This window comes from Bombina bombina, chromosome 7, assembly GCF_027579735.1.
Source record: "Bombina bombina isolate aBomBom1 chromosome 7, aBomBom1.pri, whole genome shotgun sequence".
Lineage (NCBI taxonomy): Eukaryota > Metazoa > Chordata > Amphibia > Anura > Bombinatoridae > Bombina > Bombina bombina.
In genome coordinates this window covers 84,195,209-84,215,486 of record NC_069505.1, presented here as the reverse complement: position 1 = coordinate 84,215,486, position 20,278 = coordinate 84,195,209, and the positions used below count along the sequence as shown (strand labels likewise).

The 20,278-nt window shown below is 36.1% G+C and overlaps 1 protein-coding gene across 1 annotated transcript in view; it reads left to right on the top strand.

The window, feature by feature from the left end:
* Positions 1-6,822: 6,822 nt before the first annotated feature.
* Positions 6,823-20,278, top strand: part of LOC128636239 (intestinal mucin-like protein) — a 52,346-nt gene continuing 38,890 nt past the window's right edge. The window contains exons 1-2 of the mRNA XM_053689277.1: positions 6,823-6,870; positions 7,323-7,436. Coding sequence (XP_053545252.1) covers positions 6,823-6,870; positions 7,323-7,436 — 162 coding nt within the window. The remainder of the gene's footprint in view (positions 6,871-7,322; positions 7,437-20,278) is intronic.

The following is a 20,278-nucleotide window of genomic DNA, read 5'->3' as shown; positions in this document are numbered from 1 at the left end:
GTTCCAAGTGCAATACTGCTATTGCAAAGCTGCAACGTGTAAAAGAAACCAAGGATATTTCCTTTATCGTGTAACTAACACAGTACCTGGCATCTGGAATGTTTTACAAACACGGGATAAGACAAACTTTCTTACAAACACGGGATAAGACAAACTTTCTTACAAACACGGGATAAGACAAACTTTCTTACAAACACGGGATAAGACAAACTTTCTTACAAACACAGGATAAGACAAACTTTCTTACAAACACGGGATAAGACAAACTTTCTTACAAACACGGGATAAGACAAACTTTCTTACAAACACGGGATAAGACAAACTTTCTTACAAACACAGGATAAGACAAACTTTCTTACAAACACGGGATAAGACAAACTTTCTTACAAACACGGGATAAGACAAACTTTCTTACAAACACGGGATAAGACAAACTTTCTTACAAACACGGGATAAGACAAACTTTCTTACAAACACGGGATAAGACAAACTTTCTTACAAACACGGGATAAGACAAATTTATCCCGTGTATGTAAAACATTCCAGAAGCCAGGTACTGTGTTAGTTACTTGATAAAGGAAATATCCTTGGTTTCTTTCACACATTGCAGCTTTGCAAAAGCAGTATTGCACTTGAAACTTTTTTTGCAATATTTTCTTTCTATTTTTAGTGGTTCTTTTACACTATAATTTTATATCGGAGACGTCCGATTTTTAATATTTAATTACCGTATTATTACTGTAATATACTGCAAAAAGTTGTTATTATTTTTTACTTCAGTAATTTACTTTAACATGCTTTTCTGAATATACAATTTTTAACACATTTAAAATATTATCCACTGTGTTACTGTGTTACTGTGTTACGCCTAGGTTTATTCAGGTTTAAATTTCACATTTAAAGGGACAGTCAACACTTACTTTAACATGTTTTTATATTGAAAATAACAAAACGGAGGTCCGCCTACACTATACCCCTCCTGCCTTGCCGCCTTGCTTCTGTCCTAATCAGCGGCGCTAACTACTCTAATACCCGGTAAATATGGATGCCGGACTCCCCCCACCATTACGTAGCTGCCTTCTTCTTCAACTGATAAGCAAATCAGAATCCAGTCCTCGGACTGAAATTGCACGCGCTTGCAATTTCTGTCCGATGCCTGGATTCTGATTTGCTTATCAGTTGAAGAAGAAGGCAGCTACGTAATGGTGGGGGGAGTCCGGCATCCATATTTACCGGGTATTAGAGTAGTTAGCGCCGCTGATTAGGACAGAAGCAAGGCGGCAAGGCAGGAGGGGTATAGTGTAGGCGGACCTCCGTTTTGTTATTTTCAATATAAAAACATGTTAAAGTAAGTGTTGACTGCCCCTTTAATATATGTGACATTAATACATATACCTATTGTACCTTTAGCCCCTGGGCGCTCCTAAATCTTATCTTTGTATTTTTAAACATTTAATTAACATGTGAATTTAAAATGTAATAATTAACTTCAATGTATTGTTTTTATATCAAACATCCACAACTACTGAATGGCCCATAATATCTCCAAAATCCACAATAGAGCCTGTAAAAAGCCCATCACGAAGCCCAGCTACTGAATCTCCAACACCAAATAGTGTAACAAACCCAGCACAAAGCACAACTACTGAATCATCCACAATATCTTCAACATCCACACCAGAGAATGTTACAAGTTCAACACGAGGCCCAACAGTTGAACCATCAACAATATCGCCAATATCCTCAACAGGAATTGTAACAAGTTCAGCACAAAATATAACTACTGAATCATCCACAATATCTCCAACATCCACAACAGAGAGTGTAACAAGCTCAACACAAAGTCAAACTCCTCCAGTGTTCACCACAACTTCACAAACCCCAACAGAGTCCTCAATCCCTACAGTACCTTCATCACCATCTGCTACTCCAGGTAAACTTACATAATAAATGTTAAAGCTATAGAATGGTCAAAATTGAAATGTGCATGCATGTATTTCAATTATAAACACAGGTAGCCCTCAGTTTACGCCGGGGTTAGGTTCCAGAAGGAATGGTTGTAAATCGAAACTGTTGTAAATTGAAACCCAGTTTATAATGTAAGTCAATGGGAAGTGAAGGAGATAGGTTCCAGGCCCCTCTCAAAATTGTCATAAGTAACACCTAATACATTATTTTTAAAGCTTTTAAATGAAGACTTTAAATGCTAAACAGCATTATAAACTTAATAAAATAATAACACAACACAGAATATATAATTAAACTAAGTTAAATGAGCAAAAACTTTTGCTAAACAGCATTATAAACCTAATAAAATAATCACACAACACAGACTTCACTTGCATTTTTCTGCAAACAGTTCTTTCTATGCATTCCAATCTGGACTGATTTATAGACAGGAAGATCTTGTTCCTTTGAAATCTGCTTGATAGCTCAGGTCTGGTTAAACTGATTAATTTCAACTTGCTTGGCTTTGCTGCAACACAAGCGGACAGCTCCACCTACTGGCTATTTTAATAAATGCACTGCTTCTCAATGCTTTTCAATAGCAGTCACATGACTGGAAAAAAAGGTTGTTATTCTGAAACGGTGTAAATTGAACCGTTGTAAAATGAGGGCCACCTGTATAAGCATTTTTGCATTACTATTTAAATGGACATTAAAGTCATAATTAGACATTCATGATTTAGACAGCATACAATTTGAAACAACTTTCCAATTTACTTCTAATACTTAAAGAGACAGTCTAGTCAAAATGAAAATTTTCATGATTCCAATAGGGCATGTAATTTTAAACAACTTTCCAATTTACTTTTATTGTAAAATTTGCTTTGTTCTCTTGGTATTATTTATGGAAAGCAAAACCTAGGTAGGCTTATATGCTAATTTCTAAGTTGTTGAACTGCCTCTTATTTCAGTGCATTTTGACAGTTTTTGACACTTAGACACTGCTGGTTCATGTGTGTCAAATATTTAACATTGTCCTCACTCCCGTGGTGTTATTTAAGAGTCAGCATTGCCTATAATGCATGTCTGTCAAAACAACTGAGATAAGGGGGCAGTCTGCAGAGGCTTAGATACAAGATAATCACAGAGGTAAAAAGTGTATTACTATAACTGTGTTGGTTATGCAAAAGTGGGGAATGGTTATTAAAGGGATTATCTATCTTTTTAAACAATAACAATTCTGGAGTAGACTGTCCCTTTAATTTGCTTCCTTCTCTTGTTATCCTTTGCTAAAAGGTTTATCTAGGAAAGTTCAGGAGCAGCAAACAACCTAGGTTCTATATGCTAATTGGTGGCTGCATATATAAACCATTGGTCATTGGCTCACCCACGTGTTCAGCTAGAAACCAGTAGCGCACTGCTGCTCTTTCAGCAAATGATACCAAGAGAATGAAGCAAATCTGATAATAGAAGTAAATTTGAAAGTTGCTGAAAATTGTATGTTCTACTTAAATCATGAAAGATTTTTTTGGGTTTCATGTCCCTTTAATTAGCAATAATGCTTCTAGTCAATGTAGTTATCTAATATTTGAGATTCGCTTGATTTGACCTACTTTTGCTGTTTTCTGTTCTTTTAAACTCATCTTCTCTAGTTACTGCCTGTCACATACACTTCTTGCTACACTGCTGCCAGACATGAAACTCTGCAAGGTACCCTATTCGGGACAGATTACCAGTGGTTCGCTAATAGTTTCCCGCAAGCGATATCAGTTTTTTTGTGCCTGTTTGTAAAGCGTATTTACAAGTTGAAAGTAAATTTGATCGCTTAAGAGAAATTGAAAAGCATGGCGGTTTAATCTGACCTCAGAGCTCTAGTTAAATATTACACTCAAATACAAGTTACACTCATAATAACACACTCTAATGCAAATTATTTCATTTATTTTTATAAATGTTCAAAGATATGAGATCTCATGTGTTAAGAAAATAAGGCTCTAAAGGGCTTTTAAATAGACATACATAAACATCTCTCAAAACGCAACCACTCACAACGACGTGTGCCCTCACGTGTGTGCCCGTTTGCTGACATGAACTTCCTGAGTTTTCATTAATTCTCTGTGTTTCTTGCAATCTAAATACCAATTTTTGTGTCTATAATATCTTTGTTTTTTGAGATATAGGTATCGTCATAAATCAGCCCCCACCTAAGTAGATTTTTGGGAAATGGTAAAACACATTTTTCTTTATTTTTAAAGGAGAATCTAAATACCAATTTTATCGTCTGTAATATCTTCGTTTTTTTTAGATATAGCTATCCTCATAAATCACCCCCCGTTTTGACCCCCCTTAAGTAGATTTTGGGAAAATGGTAAAAGACATGTTTCTATATTTTTCAAGGAGAAACTAAATACCAATTTTCACATCTGTAACATCTTTAGTTTTTGAGATATAGGTATTGTCATTAATCAGCCGCCCCCTTTGACCCCCCTTAAGTGGATTTTGGGAAAATGGTAAAACACATGTTTCTATATTTTTCAAGGAGAATCTAAATACCAATCTTCACATCTGTAACATCTTTGTTTTTTTGCGATATAGTTATCCTTATAAATCAGCCCCCCCCCCTTTTGACCCCCCTTAAGGGGATTTTGGGGAAATGGTAAAACCCTTGTTTTTTTATTTTTCAAGTAGAATCTAATTACCAATTTTCACGTCTGTAACATCTTTGGTTTTTGAGATATAGGTATCCTCAAAAATGACCCCCCTTTTAACCCCCTTTAAGTGGATTTTCAGGAAAATTTAAATACCAATTTTCATGTCTGCAACATTGTCGGTTTTTCAGATATAGGTATTCTCCTAAATTAGCCCCCCACTTTTGACCCACCCTTAAGTGGATTTTGGGGAAATGTTAAAACACGTATTTCTTTATTTTTAAAGGAGAATCTAAATACCAATTTTCACATGTGTAACATTGTTAAGGAGCAGCTGCTTATTAACTTAAAGGGACATGAAACCCAATTTTTTTCTTTTGTGATTTAGAAAGAGCATGTCATTTTTCACTTGTTGAAAAGCATATCTAGATATGCTCAGTAGCTGCTGATTGGTTGCTGCACATAGAGGCCTTGTGTGATTGGCTCACACATGTGCATTGCTATTTCTTCAACAAAGGATATCTAAAGAATTGAGCACATTAGACAATAGAAGTAAATTGGAAAGTTGTTTAAAATTGCATGCCCTATCTGAATCATGAAAGTTTATTTTTGACTAGACTGTCCCTTTAGGTTTCCGGCAATAAAGATAAATCTACCCCATTATATCAGCTTTTCTCTAATGGAATAGAGATTGTGGCAATTACATGTCAATAAATCAGCTTAATAAAAAACAACACAACATTTAAATACACAATTTAATTCAGCATATGTGTCTGGTACTGATCACGCGAATAAATATACTGAGCTTACTAAGACAAACTGCAACAAGCTGGAAGAAACTACTGTCAGTCACCGCACACATCTGCACTCAGAGACAAGTGTGCACAAATGTGTTTCTCAGACACTGTTTGGCTCAAGCAAGGTATATAGTTTATTTGATGGAGCAAACCAAGGAGTTAGCCTATTTTACTTCTTCCATTGTGGGCAGATGAAGAAAGACAGCTTACAAAATCAGTATTGGGCCTAAAGTAAGACAGCTTACAAAATCAGTAGTGGGCCTAAAGTAAGACAGCTTACAAAATCAGTAGTGGGCCTAAAGTAAGACAGCTTACAAAATCAGTATTGGGCCTAAAGTAAGACAGCTTACAAAATCAGTATTGGGCCTAAAGTAAGACAGCTTACAAACTCAGTATTGGGCCTAAAGTAAGACAGCTTACAAAATCAGTATTGGGCCTAAAGTAAGACAGCTTACAAAATCAGTAGTGGGCCTAAAGTAAGACAGCTTACAAACTCAGTATTGGGCCTAAAGTAAGACAGCTTACAAAATCAGTATTGGGCCTAAAGTAAGACAGCTTACAAAATCAGTATAGGCCTAAAGTAAGACAGCTTACAAAATCAGTATTGGGCCTAAAGTAAGACAGCTTACAAAATCAGTATTGGGCCTAAAGTAAGACAGCTTACAAAATCAGTATTGGGCCTAAAGTAAGACAGCTTACAAAATCAGTATTGGGCCTAAAGTAAGACAGCTTACAAAATCAGTAGTGGCCCTAAAGTAAGACAGCTTACAAAATCAGTATTGGGCCTAAAGTAAGACAGCTTACAAAATCAGTATTGGGCCTAAAGTAAGACAGCTTACAAAATCAGTATTGGGCCTAAAGTAAGACAGCTTACAAAATCAGTATTGGGCCTAAAGTAAGACAGCTTACAAAATCAGTATTGGGCCTAAAGTAAGACAGCTTACAAAATCAGTATTGGGCATAAAGTAAGACAGCTTACAAAATCAGTATTGGGCCTAAAGTAAGACAGCTTACAAAATCAGTATTGGGCCTAAAGTAAGACAGCTTACAAAATCAGTATTGGGCCTAAAGTAAGACAGCTTACAAAATCAGTATTGGGCCTAAAGTAAGACAGCTTACAAAATCAGTAGTGGGCCTACTCAACAGAGGGCCCAGGTGCAAAAAGATTCTTGGGCCCCCAATAGTTAATGCTATATAATGATTGGGAGGATAGATACCTGAACTAATAAAAGGTTCCCCTGTATGAGGATTGTACACATTCTGGACAAGCCTATGTATAGAATGACTGCTATGGGGCCCCCCAGTCCTTGGACCCCGGTGCCACTACACCTGCTGCACCAATGGTAGTTCTACCCCTGTACAAAATAATACTGATATGTGTTCCAGCATGATTTGCTTCTCATTAACTGGCATGCAAGGGAAATGGCATTATGCCAGGGATAGAGCTGGCATCTTCTTTGGTTTATTTGTCTGAAAAGGTAAAAGCAATTACCACTTGTCCATGTACTCCCACAACAGAACATTAGCAGGAGATACCCTCATATCAGGATGTACAATAGGTGATAAAGCAGGCACAGTGGCAAACACTGTCAGATATAACTTAGTAAAACTAATGCTAAAAAGGAGGAGGATACTCACAAGCAGGCTGGTTATGTACCTCCAGGAGGATTTTTAAAATGTTTCCGGTTGTAGTACAATAAATTCTGCTTCTTTACTGAACAAGTTACTGTAGTCCAGATGTCAGAAGACTGAACAGGCTACTGCAGTCATTCGTGACCGGTACACATCAAATTGCCCCCCGATCTATCCACCGTGTTGTATGTAGCTGCACTTTGCTGGCAGAGTTTCACTCTCTGTAGTTAGCGCGGTAATTCGGTAATACATAAAGTAGACAAGAGTTCACAAAGCTAACGCATTTTGTGCCCCCTAGTGGCACTTGCTCATAGACTTTGATGACTATGCAGGGTGGTTTCCTGTTGGTGGTTTGCACCTTGCTGGTTTAACCGAGTGGTGGCTAGTGACAACATTGTCAGGCGACCTGCTGGTATGAAGCTGCCATGTGCTATGGCCCATCCTGAATACTTTTGTTAGCACATCCTAGAATTTGAGCGATAAAATATTACTTTCAACATGTAATTTGAGTGCAAAAATAAAAATGCTATTGCACAATATCATTAATATTTCTGTCCTCATTAATGGAGAACAATTCTGGCTATAAACTTTGAAATTGAAATAGAATAGAATAACATTTTAGAGGTCTAACTGTATTTTTTTTTCTTTTGTATTAGTACAACAGGATTTTTGTCTCTTCGGTGGCTCCACATATGAGGTTAGTGTCTTGTTTATTAACAGTCTGATGAGCAACAAACAGTATCTCCATTTCTATTTACTACTTTGGTAAGACATAACATTTTAAATCATGTTAAAACTCTGAACTCCTCTCTCTGTTGATAAATATTAGCGTTATGTACTTAACTGATAATTCTGTATTAGTTTCATTTTAAATGTAAACAGCATTGGCTTTACAATATTTTTTTTATCATAAGAAATGTAAATGTTGCCCTTTCATATAGATAATAGAATGTTTTTCCGCTCAACTCAATGAGGTAGATTTATTAAATGTTGAGCGGACATGATTAGGTGTAATGAATCATGTCCTCTCGACATTGCTAAACATTGCACATGCATTTCTAGTGAAATGCTTGTGCAATGCCATCCCCTCCTCACTGGCGGTCCATTGGCCGCTAGCACAGGCTGTCAATCATCGGATCGGGATGATTTCAATCCGCCACCTAAAAGGTTGCAGACAGGTTAAGGATCAGCGGTTTTATGACCGCTGCTTCTTATTTTACGTTTCAGGCGATCCTGCAAGGCTGCTTAGTAAATGGAGCCCAAAGACCGGAAACTACTATTTTCACTTTAAATTCATAGTAAGCCTAAGCTACTGCACGTATTTAACTAAGTAGACTGTGTATTATACAAAAAAAATTGAAAAACAGAAACAAAAAACAAGCCCAGTATTATCACTGTTTATTTAGATTATGATCCTACATCCTGAGTACCAAAGCACACAGTGGGGCCAATTTATTATATGGCTGTAGCAAATCATGTCCACCCAACATTGATAAATGCATACGCAGTCTACATTTATCATTGCACAAGTGTTCCTTGTGAAATGTTTGTGCAATGCCGCCCCCTGAACAATCGCGGCCCATCGGGGGGGTGTCAATCATCCTGATCGTAACTGATCGGGATGATTGCAGTCTGACAGCTTAAAGGCTCGCGCAGAATGAGCAGCATACACTACTTAATAAATCGGCCCCACTGCCTCACATCAGCATACTGCATTTCTAATCACAAACAATATTTTAGTCTGCAAACCATGGATTATGTAGTGTAGAAATATAATAAAATGTTTATTTCTATGCTGCTGGCATCTATTCAGTTACCCACTGTACTATGCTCCTCCGTCAAGTGAAGATGGCACCATACACTGATTGGGGAAGCCGATTCTTTAATTTTACTACTGCTAGTTTCATCGCTAATATATTTAAGTGTTTGTACATCTGTAGAAGAGACCTGTGAAGTCTTGAAAGCTTATGGAATAAAAAACAAAAAATAAAAATAACTTGATTTTGTTGGCCCATTAAAAGGTATCATAATCTACTAAAGGAACAGTCTCTGTGAAACCAATATGGCAACAACCCCTTTTCTGTAAAGTGTTTGTACAGGGACCTGGAAGACTTAGTGGTCCCAGTAGATCTACTAGAAAAGCTGTACAAATTCTGTTGGATTTTTTTTTTGTTTTGTTTGTTTTTTAGTTAGGAGGGGGGGGGGGTCAAATAATTGTAAGTCATTCCAATACATTTGAATCTATTTTAAAGCAGAGTCATTTTATGGTTTCCAAAAGCCTTTGCACCACATAATCTCATGATCAAAACTTCACCCTTGATATCTACTCCATTAAAGAACTATTACAAAATATAGAGAACCCCTTTTCTGTAAAGTGTTTGTATAGGGACCTGGAAGACTTAGTGGTCCCAGTAGATCTACTAGAAAAGCTATGCAAATTCTGTTGGATTTATTTTTTGTTTTGTTTGTTTTTTGGTGAGGGGGGGGGGGTTGGGGGTTTCAAATAATTGTAAGTCATTCCAATACATTTGAATCTATTTTAAAGCAGAGTCATTTTGATTACAAATATCCATGTGCAACAAAGACAAAGATTTATTTTATTTGTGATAAAGAAAGAAACAGTCAGTATATTGTAAATGATTTTTTAAGTGCTTAATTTGTCTTCTTTTTTGTAAAATTTCTTGGCTCATGGCTGAATATATTTGTAGTACCATCTCCTTAAATTTGTTCTGGTTTTGCCCTCTCATTTTGAAAAAAAAAATATTTGCTGATATAGGTAAATTTGAAAAAAATTAATCAAATCTCATGACATTTTTTTTAGCCTTCTGGCTTTTTCCTTTTAATCTGGTAAACTAGTTATTGTAAGAAGGCATTTAGATCCATAGGGGCCGATTTAACAAGGGCCGAATGGCCCCTAATCGCCCTTTTTCCGCGCAAGCATTCAGTCTCGCTGGAAACAGCAGTTAAGAAGCAGCAGTCTTAAGACCGCTGCTCCTTAACTTGTCCACTGACTCTGAGTCTGCGGACATCAATCCGCCTAATCATATATGATTCGGTTAATTGACACCCCCTTCTAGCGCCCGATTGCCTGCGAATCTGCATATGCTGTTGGTATTCAGCGATGTCTGGCAGACATGATAAGCTACAGTGAATCATGTCCACCAGACATTGATAAATCGGCCCCTTAGTGGTAGATTTAACAAGCAGCAGATGCTGCTTTCTACACCCAAAGTTTCTAGCTCGCCAAAACAAAAGATAAGAAGCAGCGGTTGTAAGATACTATCGGGATGATTGACACCCCCTGCTAGCGGCCAATTGGAATGTCCAAGGGGCAGAAATTATTTTGCAATATTAAATGCCGACAGCGTATGATGTCAGCATTTACTGATTTTGGGGAGGATAGGATTCGCTATAGTGAATGATGTCCGCCCGACAATTAGGAAAATAGACCCCTTAACCTGTATGGCTTCTAATATGCCTTTTAATCTTAAAATTCCCTTTCTATTTCTTTTATCAACTTCATTCAATTTTAATAGTAACTGTTTATTGTATCTCAAATTTGTATCTACTCTGTAAAAGAGTAAATTTCTGAGGTCCAAAATTCTCTTTTATCTTCAAAACATTCTACTTTGAATCCGAGTTTGTTCACATCCACCCTTGAATTAGCTATTAAATATTATTATTATAACTTCTTTTCAAAGGAGTCCCAGTTATCTGGTTATTCCAATTATTCTGTATTGTAAAGCTATCTGACTTTTTACTCATCCTATTTCCCCTTTTTTCCTTTTCCTTTCTGCCCTTTCTATTTTATTCTATTTTTCTCTCCCTTTTTTTTAATTTGCATCTTTTTTTCTTTTCCTTTCCTTTTCTTTTTACCATCTTCTTTTCCTTTCCTTTTCTTTTTACCATCTTCTTTTCTTTTCTTTTCTTTTTACCATCTTCTTTTCCTTTCTTCTCTACCCTTACTTTTCTTCCCTCTCTTCTTTCCTCCTTTTAACTATTTATTTTCATTTTTTTTTATTTTTCTTTTTATCTTCCCTTTATAAATACATTAAAGGGACACTGAACCCAAATTTTTTCTTTCATGATTCAGATAGAGTATGAAATTTTAAGCAACTTTCTAATTTACTCCTATTATCAAATGCTCTTTATTCTCTTGGTATCTTTATTTGAAATGCAAGAATGTAAGTTTTGATGCCGGCCCATTTTTGGTGAACAACCTGGGTTGTTCTTGCTGATTGGTGGATACATTCACCCACCAATAAAAAAGTGCTGTCCAGAGTACTGAACCAATAAAAAAAGCTTAAATGCTTTCTTATTCAAATAAAGATAGCAAAAGAACGAAGAAAATAGGAGTAAATTATAAAGTTGCTTAAAATTGCATGCTCTATCTGTATCACGAAAGAAAATTTTTAGGTTCAGTGTCCCTTTAAATTAACATGACTGTTTAATAATGAAAGGGTATGGTGTCTACATGACTAATCAGCTCATTAATCAACAGCTGTATTTAAATAAAGAAATTCTCTGAAGACAGGGATACTCTATATCTAGTGGGCAGTTATGGATATAAACATGTACACTTTCTATTATGAGAATCAGGTGAGGAATATAAAGTCTTTTACCAACAAGGTTGAATTTTTATTATTAAAGAATAAACAGCTAATAAAGAGCTAGATTACGAGTAGATCGATTTTTATCGTTCCCTAACACGCTCAAACTGCTTTTTTGCATGCGTCAGGTACCATGCGTATTACAAGTGAAAATCACTTTGTATATTTTTATTTTTTTATTAATTTTTATGGTAGGAAGACACACAAATCATTTTAAAAACAGACAAATAATAAAGTAATCTTTATTCTAATAATTGTTAACCCCTATTATAGGTGCCTGAAATATATTCACAAAGGCACTTCATTTTTTTTTTTTCTCTCATTATTAGGTCTTTATTTAACGTCTATGGTAAGAGCCAGAAATATATTCCCAATGGCTTTTAGGAATAATAATTAAAATTTATTTTATGAGTGCAGTTAACCTCTATGGCAGGAACTATATATACTGTATATTCCTAAAGGCACTAAGAAATATTTATTAAAAATGATAAAGTCTTAAATTAACCCCTTTGGCTCTAGCCAAAAGTATATTCCCAGAGGCACTTAGAAATATAAAAAAATAATAATAAAGGAAGTTAAATTATGGTTCACTCATTAACCTATATGGTAATAACCACAGTCTATGGAGAAATCAGGCAGGGTGCAGTTTAGGAGTAGTCACTAGTGACTTGCAAAATGCAAGTCAGGTTCAGAGACAAGTTTGGCCGGCAAACTAACCATTTTTAACTGGTACAGCAGTTAGCTAGCCAGATGCACACACACACACTCACACACACACACACACTCACACTCACACACATACACTCACACACACACACTCACACAAATACACACACACTTACACACATACACTCACACACACATACACTCACGCACACATACACTTACACACTCACACTCACACACATACGCTCTCACACACACACTCACACACTCACACACACTCACTCACACACTCTCACATACACTCTCTCTCACACACACACACTCACACACAGCAATAATCTCACTAATTCTTCTTCTTTGAATTTAGGTGGGTGCTACAGTTCCTGAACTAAAACATTGTCAAGTTTGTAAATGTTCAAATGATACAGATCCAGTAACAGGAACAAAAATTATATTATGTGAGCCTGTGGTGTGTCAGGAGGAAACCTGTCAACCAGTAAGTATTGCTTTTGCAGAAACATTTTTTTCTTTGTATTGACAACAGTTTACCCCTTTGAAGAAACTAAAACATGTCCTTAAAGTGCCATAACACAGGCTGAGATCTGTGCATACCCTAAAAGGGCTAATTAATTAAAAATGATTTGCATAAAAAATTGTTTAAACATTTCTGGCAAGTATTTTAAAATAATTTTCAAAAATAAGCAAAATTAATTACATAGCTAAGCTGCCTGGAGCAGCCAACTCCACCCTCCTTATCAGTGTTTAGACACAGGCATTGTATTTCAACTGAGTACACAGCTTCTAGGCATGCTCCAGCAGATAATCCCTATGCACTTTTGCGTTCTACCTAAACAACAATAGATATAGATACAGCCATAGAAGGAAATGTGTGGGGGGAGTTAGAGCTTTTTACAATTCAGAAACTAAAAAGAAAGGGTTAATGGCGAGGCACTGCAGAATAAATTTGCAGGTAAAGTAATTAAAGTACATAATATTATATTTTGTCTCTATCCCAACTTTTTTATGTCCCTTTAATGTAAGCTCCATAATTAACATTTATTATCATATTTAATAATGCAATGGATCTTTGTCAGCATGCTCATTATTGACACAAACATAAAGTTTTAGTTAGCTGAATAGCGTTTTCGAATATTTTCATTGGACAACTTACAGCACCAGAAGGGATATTTAAAGGGACATTAAACACTTTGAGTTGGTAATATACAAAGATAAATTGCATATATATATCTACAGTATATAAACTGCAATACACTTCCATTATTTATTTTGCCCCTTTTTCTGTAATTCCATTCTGAAATTGTGAGCTTTTCAGTTCCTGTCAGAAATGGAAGTGCAGAACACCTCACGGAGTGATTATTGGTCAACACTGTAAGTCAAAAAATTGATTATAAGGATAACATAAACTTCATGAGGTAGTGAATATTGTTTAACACTCTAGGTCAAGGAATGGTCACATATACCATACACTTTACAATTTAAAATTTTATTTACATTTTTTAAATATCTTTATTGACATAAGGTTACATTTTTATGTGACAATTCACTATATATACGATAGTCAATATGGAGAGTGTATTGTTCATGCGTTGATATGAACAGAATAGTAGTTATGACACATGAATGTATGAATGGAGAGTTTATCATCTAAACGAACATAGGGTGTTGTATTAACGATACATAGAGAAACAATATATTGAGATAAATTGGTTTTACAATAGTTGACAGAGATAGCCAAATGTATAATTCTGCATCTATGTATATATCTATTAATTTAAAGGGACAGTATACTATAAAAAACAAAAATTCCTTAATGTGTTTCCAATTACTTTTTTACCAGCTGCAGAGTATAAAATGTATGAGATCTGTTTTTTTAAGGCTTATTTGTGTATATGAATTAGCTGATATTGTGTTTTGAAGCCACAACCTTATAAAATGAGTTGAGCTCATTACTTTATCACATTGTGTACATATACATGCTTTTTTTATCTCATATCTGTCCATAAACCAATCACCAATACTTGGAGAGAACAAAGGAAAATTAACATTTTATTACCTGATCCCTTCTATAACCCACTGGGAGTGTAATTTCTTCTGCTAGCTGTGTTAACACAGCCTGGCCTTGAGGCCAAAAACTTTCAGGATGGGTGGGGATATCACAAACTAAATAAACTAATTAAAATGCCAATATGAGGGTAATGGAAATACTTTTAAACAATTTAATACACTCCAGCAGGTAAAGTGGATCATTGGGAACAAATTAAAGGGGAGACAAATTTTGAGTAAACTGTCCCTTTAAGAGGTTGTGTTATTTTACTATAATATGATCGCTACATGATCCATACCTGAAAGTTAAATAGATACTTCATGCCTCTAATAAGAATAGTTTTACATCCTCCTAACAATAGATAGACACAACATCTAACAATTATATTGAATGTCTGAGGTTTTAGAACTTTAACAGACTAAGAATAATAATTATACAACAGCACCATGGTCTTTTTGAAAATGTTTCTAATTTTCATCAAATATATTACTACTGTTCAAATTAAGGGTTTATATATGTGCTAGCAATATGAACAATGTATTCATAAATGTTTTATTTATGCACCTTATTGTTGATGTAACCTGGAAAATAATAGGTTAATTGTTTGATATGCACAAAGTTAATCACATGATCAGAGGCCACCCAATAGAATGACAGCTACAGGTTTATATTTGAAATTGTTTTTAACCAATAGTGTCTATGATTAACCTTTTAACGCCGTTATGCCATTCTATTCTGTCATAATTACACTGGGCTTTAAAGCCGTTATGACGGAATAGAACGTCATAGCTAAAGGCTGTCCTGAAGCCTACTGTGCTTCTCAGATTCAATCGTGGTCTGGAGGGCTTTCCTAGGGTTATAGGGACGGCCCCCAGACCAGATCCAATAATTGAAATCTCGCGATCGTGTGCACGATCGCGTGATTTCAATTTGTCTACATTGGAACAGTTGTTCCGATGTAGACACTTTAACCCCGTCAGAAAAGGGTTAAGGCCATACGGCCGAAACATGTCAGACAGATTGTTCTGCTTTTTGTTGTCTGTAGCTTTTTAATGATGTTCTAAATAAAGATTTTTCTACTTTTAAAGAAGGTTGTGCTGGCTAGAATTTAACTTTACTTTTATATATATATATATATATATATATATATATATATATATATATATATATATATATATATATATATATATATATATATATATATATATATATACCAGAACTACTCTAAATTGAAAGTATATATATATATATATATATCTGTACAATATATTTCATTATTTATTTTGTCCCCTTTTCCTGTAATTTCATTCTGAAATTGTGAGCTTTTCAGTTTCTGTCAGAAATGGAAGTGCAGAACACTGTTATATTCCACACAGCCATTGGCTGCACACTCTAGTTACCTCTTTATAACGGTTCCTAATTAGCCACAGCAGAAAAGGTAATGTACGCTACAACATGGCAGCTCCCATTGTTAAATAGACATGGCCCTTGTTCCCCATTGTTTAAAAGGACGTTAAAAGGCAAAAAGGAATCCTAAGGAGACATAAATCTATCTCTACACCCTACTCCCCTCTGACACCCATCATAGATAACCCCACAGTCCCATTCCAATTTACTTCCCATCACACTGACAACACTGATCTAACACACGCGATACCGCACTATTCCCTTTTGCAGAATAGCAAGTTGAAACCAAGAGAGGAAGTAGCTTAAATACTGGGATTCACCCTCAAAAACTGGTTAGCTCACCACCAACTTACCCACTACATTGCCTCACACACAGAGAGACAAAACCTGACTCGTCCCTTAACGCCATTTGAATCAATATGCCATTTGCCCTTCCCGGCAACGGGCATTCTTTCCATTTCATACAAATTACTACAAACAGACCGGTCAAGTTGTCTCCCATCCCATGCCAGCAGCTGGGAAAAAGAGCTTAATGAACAACAACCACCCAAAATGTGGAAGATTATATATAAATGCATGAGCTCCTCCGCATCTTCCATGAATATTGCGTAAATGAACACAAAACTCCTCTGTAGGTGGCACTACACTCCTGATAGACTGGGTAGGATATTCCCACACACTAATACCAGCTGCTGGAGAGGGTGTACACAACGGGGTACCTTCACCCATCTGTGGTGGACATGCCCAGTGGCACAGGCATACTGGTCAGATATCAGAACAGAAATACGATCGGTGACAGGGACTTCCCTACCCCTTACCCCCTGGCCCTTCCTCTTCAACTTCCTCCCACAAATAACATGTAAGCTGCGATTAAAGCTTACTACGATAATGATTAATACGGCTAAACGGTATATCCCATACTACTGGAAGCAATCCACCCTACCATCTATACAGTTCTGGCGAAATAGAGTAACTACCGCCATAGAACTAGAACAATACCACTATACAAAATTGAGTAAAATAGATGAGTTTCTATCCATCCGCCTGCTCTGGGAAAAATACATCCACTCTCTAGAGCCCGCCGATGCCCCACACATTTCCCACTAAGCCCTGACACACACAGACCACAACAGGCCTTTTTGGAACTTTATGATTTATGATTGTTGGAATTTGCTTTTACCAAATCACATAATCTCTTTTCTCATTTCCTACATATTTTCCTTTCTTTTTTATCATATTCTGAACGTGTTTTATGTTTATAAGGTTAAAAGTTATAATGGAAGATGTGTCCAGTTGTACAGGCAATTCAGAATGTCCCCCCTTAAGAGAGAGTTAAATTGAACCCCATCAGGAGCATTCTCACTACCTACACAGCAGAATCTTTGTTTTTTGTAATAACCTATGTTAGGATTGAGTCTTTATATGTTTTTTCTGCACTCTGACTAACTTGTTTGAATACTGTATGTTGCAACTTGATACAATAAAGCTCTTTTTTGAAAAAAAACAAAAAAAAACTGTGATGATAGGGTTGGCAAGGACATTGATAGTTCAAGTTCTAACTGAAGTCAAATTTTAGCCCGAGAGCTGTTTATCTAGCTAAGATGGATTCTGGATATGAAACGGAGACACTTAAATTGCAATATAATGCAAAATAAAGTTTTGGATAATCAGGCCCTATGAATTAACCCCTTCACTACCGAGAATTTTAGAGAAAAACTTGCTCAAAGTATTGGAGTATTTTCACTCCATTTAAACAGAAATAAAATCTTTTGGGTTTTTTACTTACCTATGAAACCTATATAGATATATTTTTGGCATAAAATGTGCTTTCAGTGGATAACCGTTTCAACCAGCTATTTATTCTCAGAATTAAGAAATTTTAAATTTATCCAAAAATAAATACCTGTAGCTTTCTAACTGTAGAAAATTAAATCTCAAAATGTGTTCAATGGCATCCTCTGATTCAGCTAATACCACACATGTGTATATTTTGCCATATTTTTAACATTTTAAGGTTTTATCTGCAGCTTTGTATACCATGTTCAAAAATTGCGCAGTGGTTTAACTCTCATTTGGTATAGCACAAGTGCCCAAATTCTCAAAATTGATCAGCAAAACTATATATAATTTTAAAGCAGACAACACCAAAAATATTGATCTAGGCCCATTTTGGTATATTTTATGAAACTATTTGGCAGTCACATGTATGCAAAATACGATAATAAAATTAAAAAAAATTAGCTTTTTCACAAAAGGCAAAAAGGAAATGCTCTAATATATAAGAGCATTATATTATTATACTATAGCATTGATGGTGAACCTTGGCACTCCAGATGTTTCAGAACTACCTTTCCCAAGATGCTTAGGCACTCTGAAGTCCAGTTGAGCGTCATGGGAAACATCTGGAGTGCCAAGGTTCGCCATCACTGTACGATAGCTTGCTTATAACTAAGGGGTCAATTTCAATCCTTCTGATTCTGTTTATCTGCTTTTTTTTGGCTCCCGATCTGTATTTTTTCAAGTTCTGAGTGATCACAATCTAAACAGTAGCACCATTTCCGTAATGGAAAAAAAGTTTTAACTAGATAATGGGAAAATTACACATAGGGGCATATTTATCAAGCTCAGAACGATTGGCTGATTGGTTCAGCCAATCGGATTGAATTTGAATCTGATTGGCATATTCAAGCAGCCAATCAGATTTTTCTACCTTAATTCCGATCCAAGATGACGGACGCCATCTTGGATGACGTCATTTAAAGGTACCTCATTCCTCGTTTAGTCTTCGTGCCGGATGGATGCTCCGCGGAGGAACAGCGAAGAAAGAAGATTGAAGATGCCGCTTTGCTTGAAGACATTGCCGGATGGAAGAAGACATTGCCGGATGGAAGAAGACTTCACTGCTGCTTGATTGAAGACATCGCCGGATGGAAGAAGACTTCACTGCCGCTTGATTAAAGACATAGCCCGGATGGAAGAAGACTTCACTGCCGCTAGATTGGACATCGCCCGGATCGGATGAAGCGTTCGGCCCGGCTGGGTGAAGACAAGGTAGGGAGATCTTCAGGGGGGTAATGTTAGTTTTTTTTAAGGGGGGTTTGGGTGGGTTTAGAATAGGGGTATGTGGGTGGTGGGTTGTAATGTTGGGGGGTGGTATTGTGTTTTTCTTTTACAGGCAAAAGAGCTGTTTTCTTTGGGGCATGCCCCGCAAAAGGCCCTTTTAAGGGCTGGTAAGGTAAAAGAGCTTTGAACTTTTTTAATTTAGAATAGGGCAGGGAAATTTTTTTATTTTGGGGGGAAATTTTTTTATTTTGGGGGGCTTTATTATTTTATTAGGGGGCTTAGAATAGGTGTAATTAGCTTAAAAATCTTGTAATATTTTTTTTTTATTTTTTGTAATTTAGTGTTTGTTTGTTTTTGTAATTTAGTTTAGATTATTTTATTGTATTTTAGTTTAGATATGTGTAGTTTATTTAATTTATTGATAGTGTAGGTGTATTTGTAACTTAGGTTAGGATTTATTTTACAGGTAAATTGGCAATTATTTTAACTAGGTAGCTATTAAATAGTTATTAACTATTTAATAGCGATTGTACCTAGTTAAAATAAATACAAAGTTACCTGTAAAATAAATATAAACCCTAAAATAGCTACAATGTAATTATTAATTACATTGTAGCTATCTTAGGGTTTATTTTATAGGTATTTAGATTTAAATAGGAATATTTTAATTAATAATATTAATTAGATTTATTTTAATAAGAATTTGGTTAGGGATGTTAGAGTTAGATAGGGTTATTATACTTAATATATATATAATATAATAACGATATTAACTATATTAACCCTAATATAATTAGGGTTAATATAGTTACTATATAGAATATAATAACTATATTAACTATATTAACCCTAATATAATTTGGGTTAATATAGTTAATATAGCTGGCGGCGGTGTAGGGGGATTAAATTAGGGGTTAATATTTTTAAAATAGATGGCGGTGGTGTAAGGGGCTCACTTTAGTGGGTAGGTAAGGTAGTTGGCGGCGGGGTAGGTGCTCACTTTAGTGGGTAGGTAAGGTAGATGGCGGCGGGGTAGGGGCTCAGTTTAGGGGGTAGGTAAGGTAGATGGCGGCGGGGTAGGTGCTCAGTTTAGGGGGTAGGTAAGGTAGATGGCGGCGGGGTAGGTGCTCAGTTTAGGGGGTAGGTAAGTTAGATGGCGGCGGTGTAAGGGACTCACATTAGGGGTTATGTAATGTAGCTTGCGACGGTGTAGGGGGATCACATTAGGGGGTTATACTTTCAATGTAGGTGGCGGCGGGGTCTGTGTGCAGCGGTTTAGGGGTTAAATACTTTATTAGGGATTGCGGCGGGGGATCGTGGTTGACAGGTAGATAGACATTGCGCATGCGTTAGGTTTTAGGTTTATTTTGCAGCTAGTTTAGGGAGTTACGGGGCTCCAATAGACAGAGTAAGGCTTACTACGGCTGCATTTTGTGGCGAGGC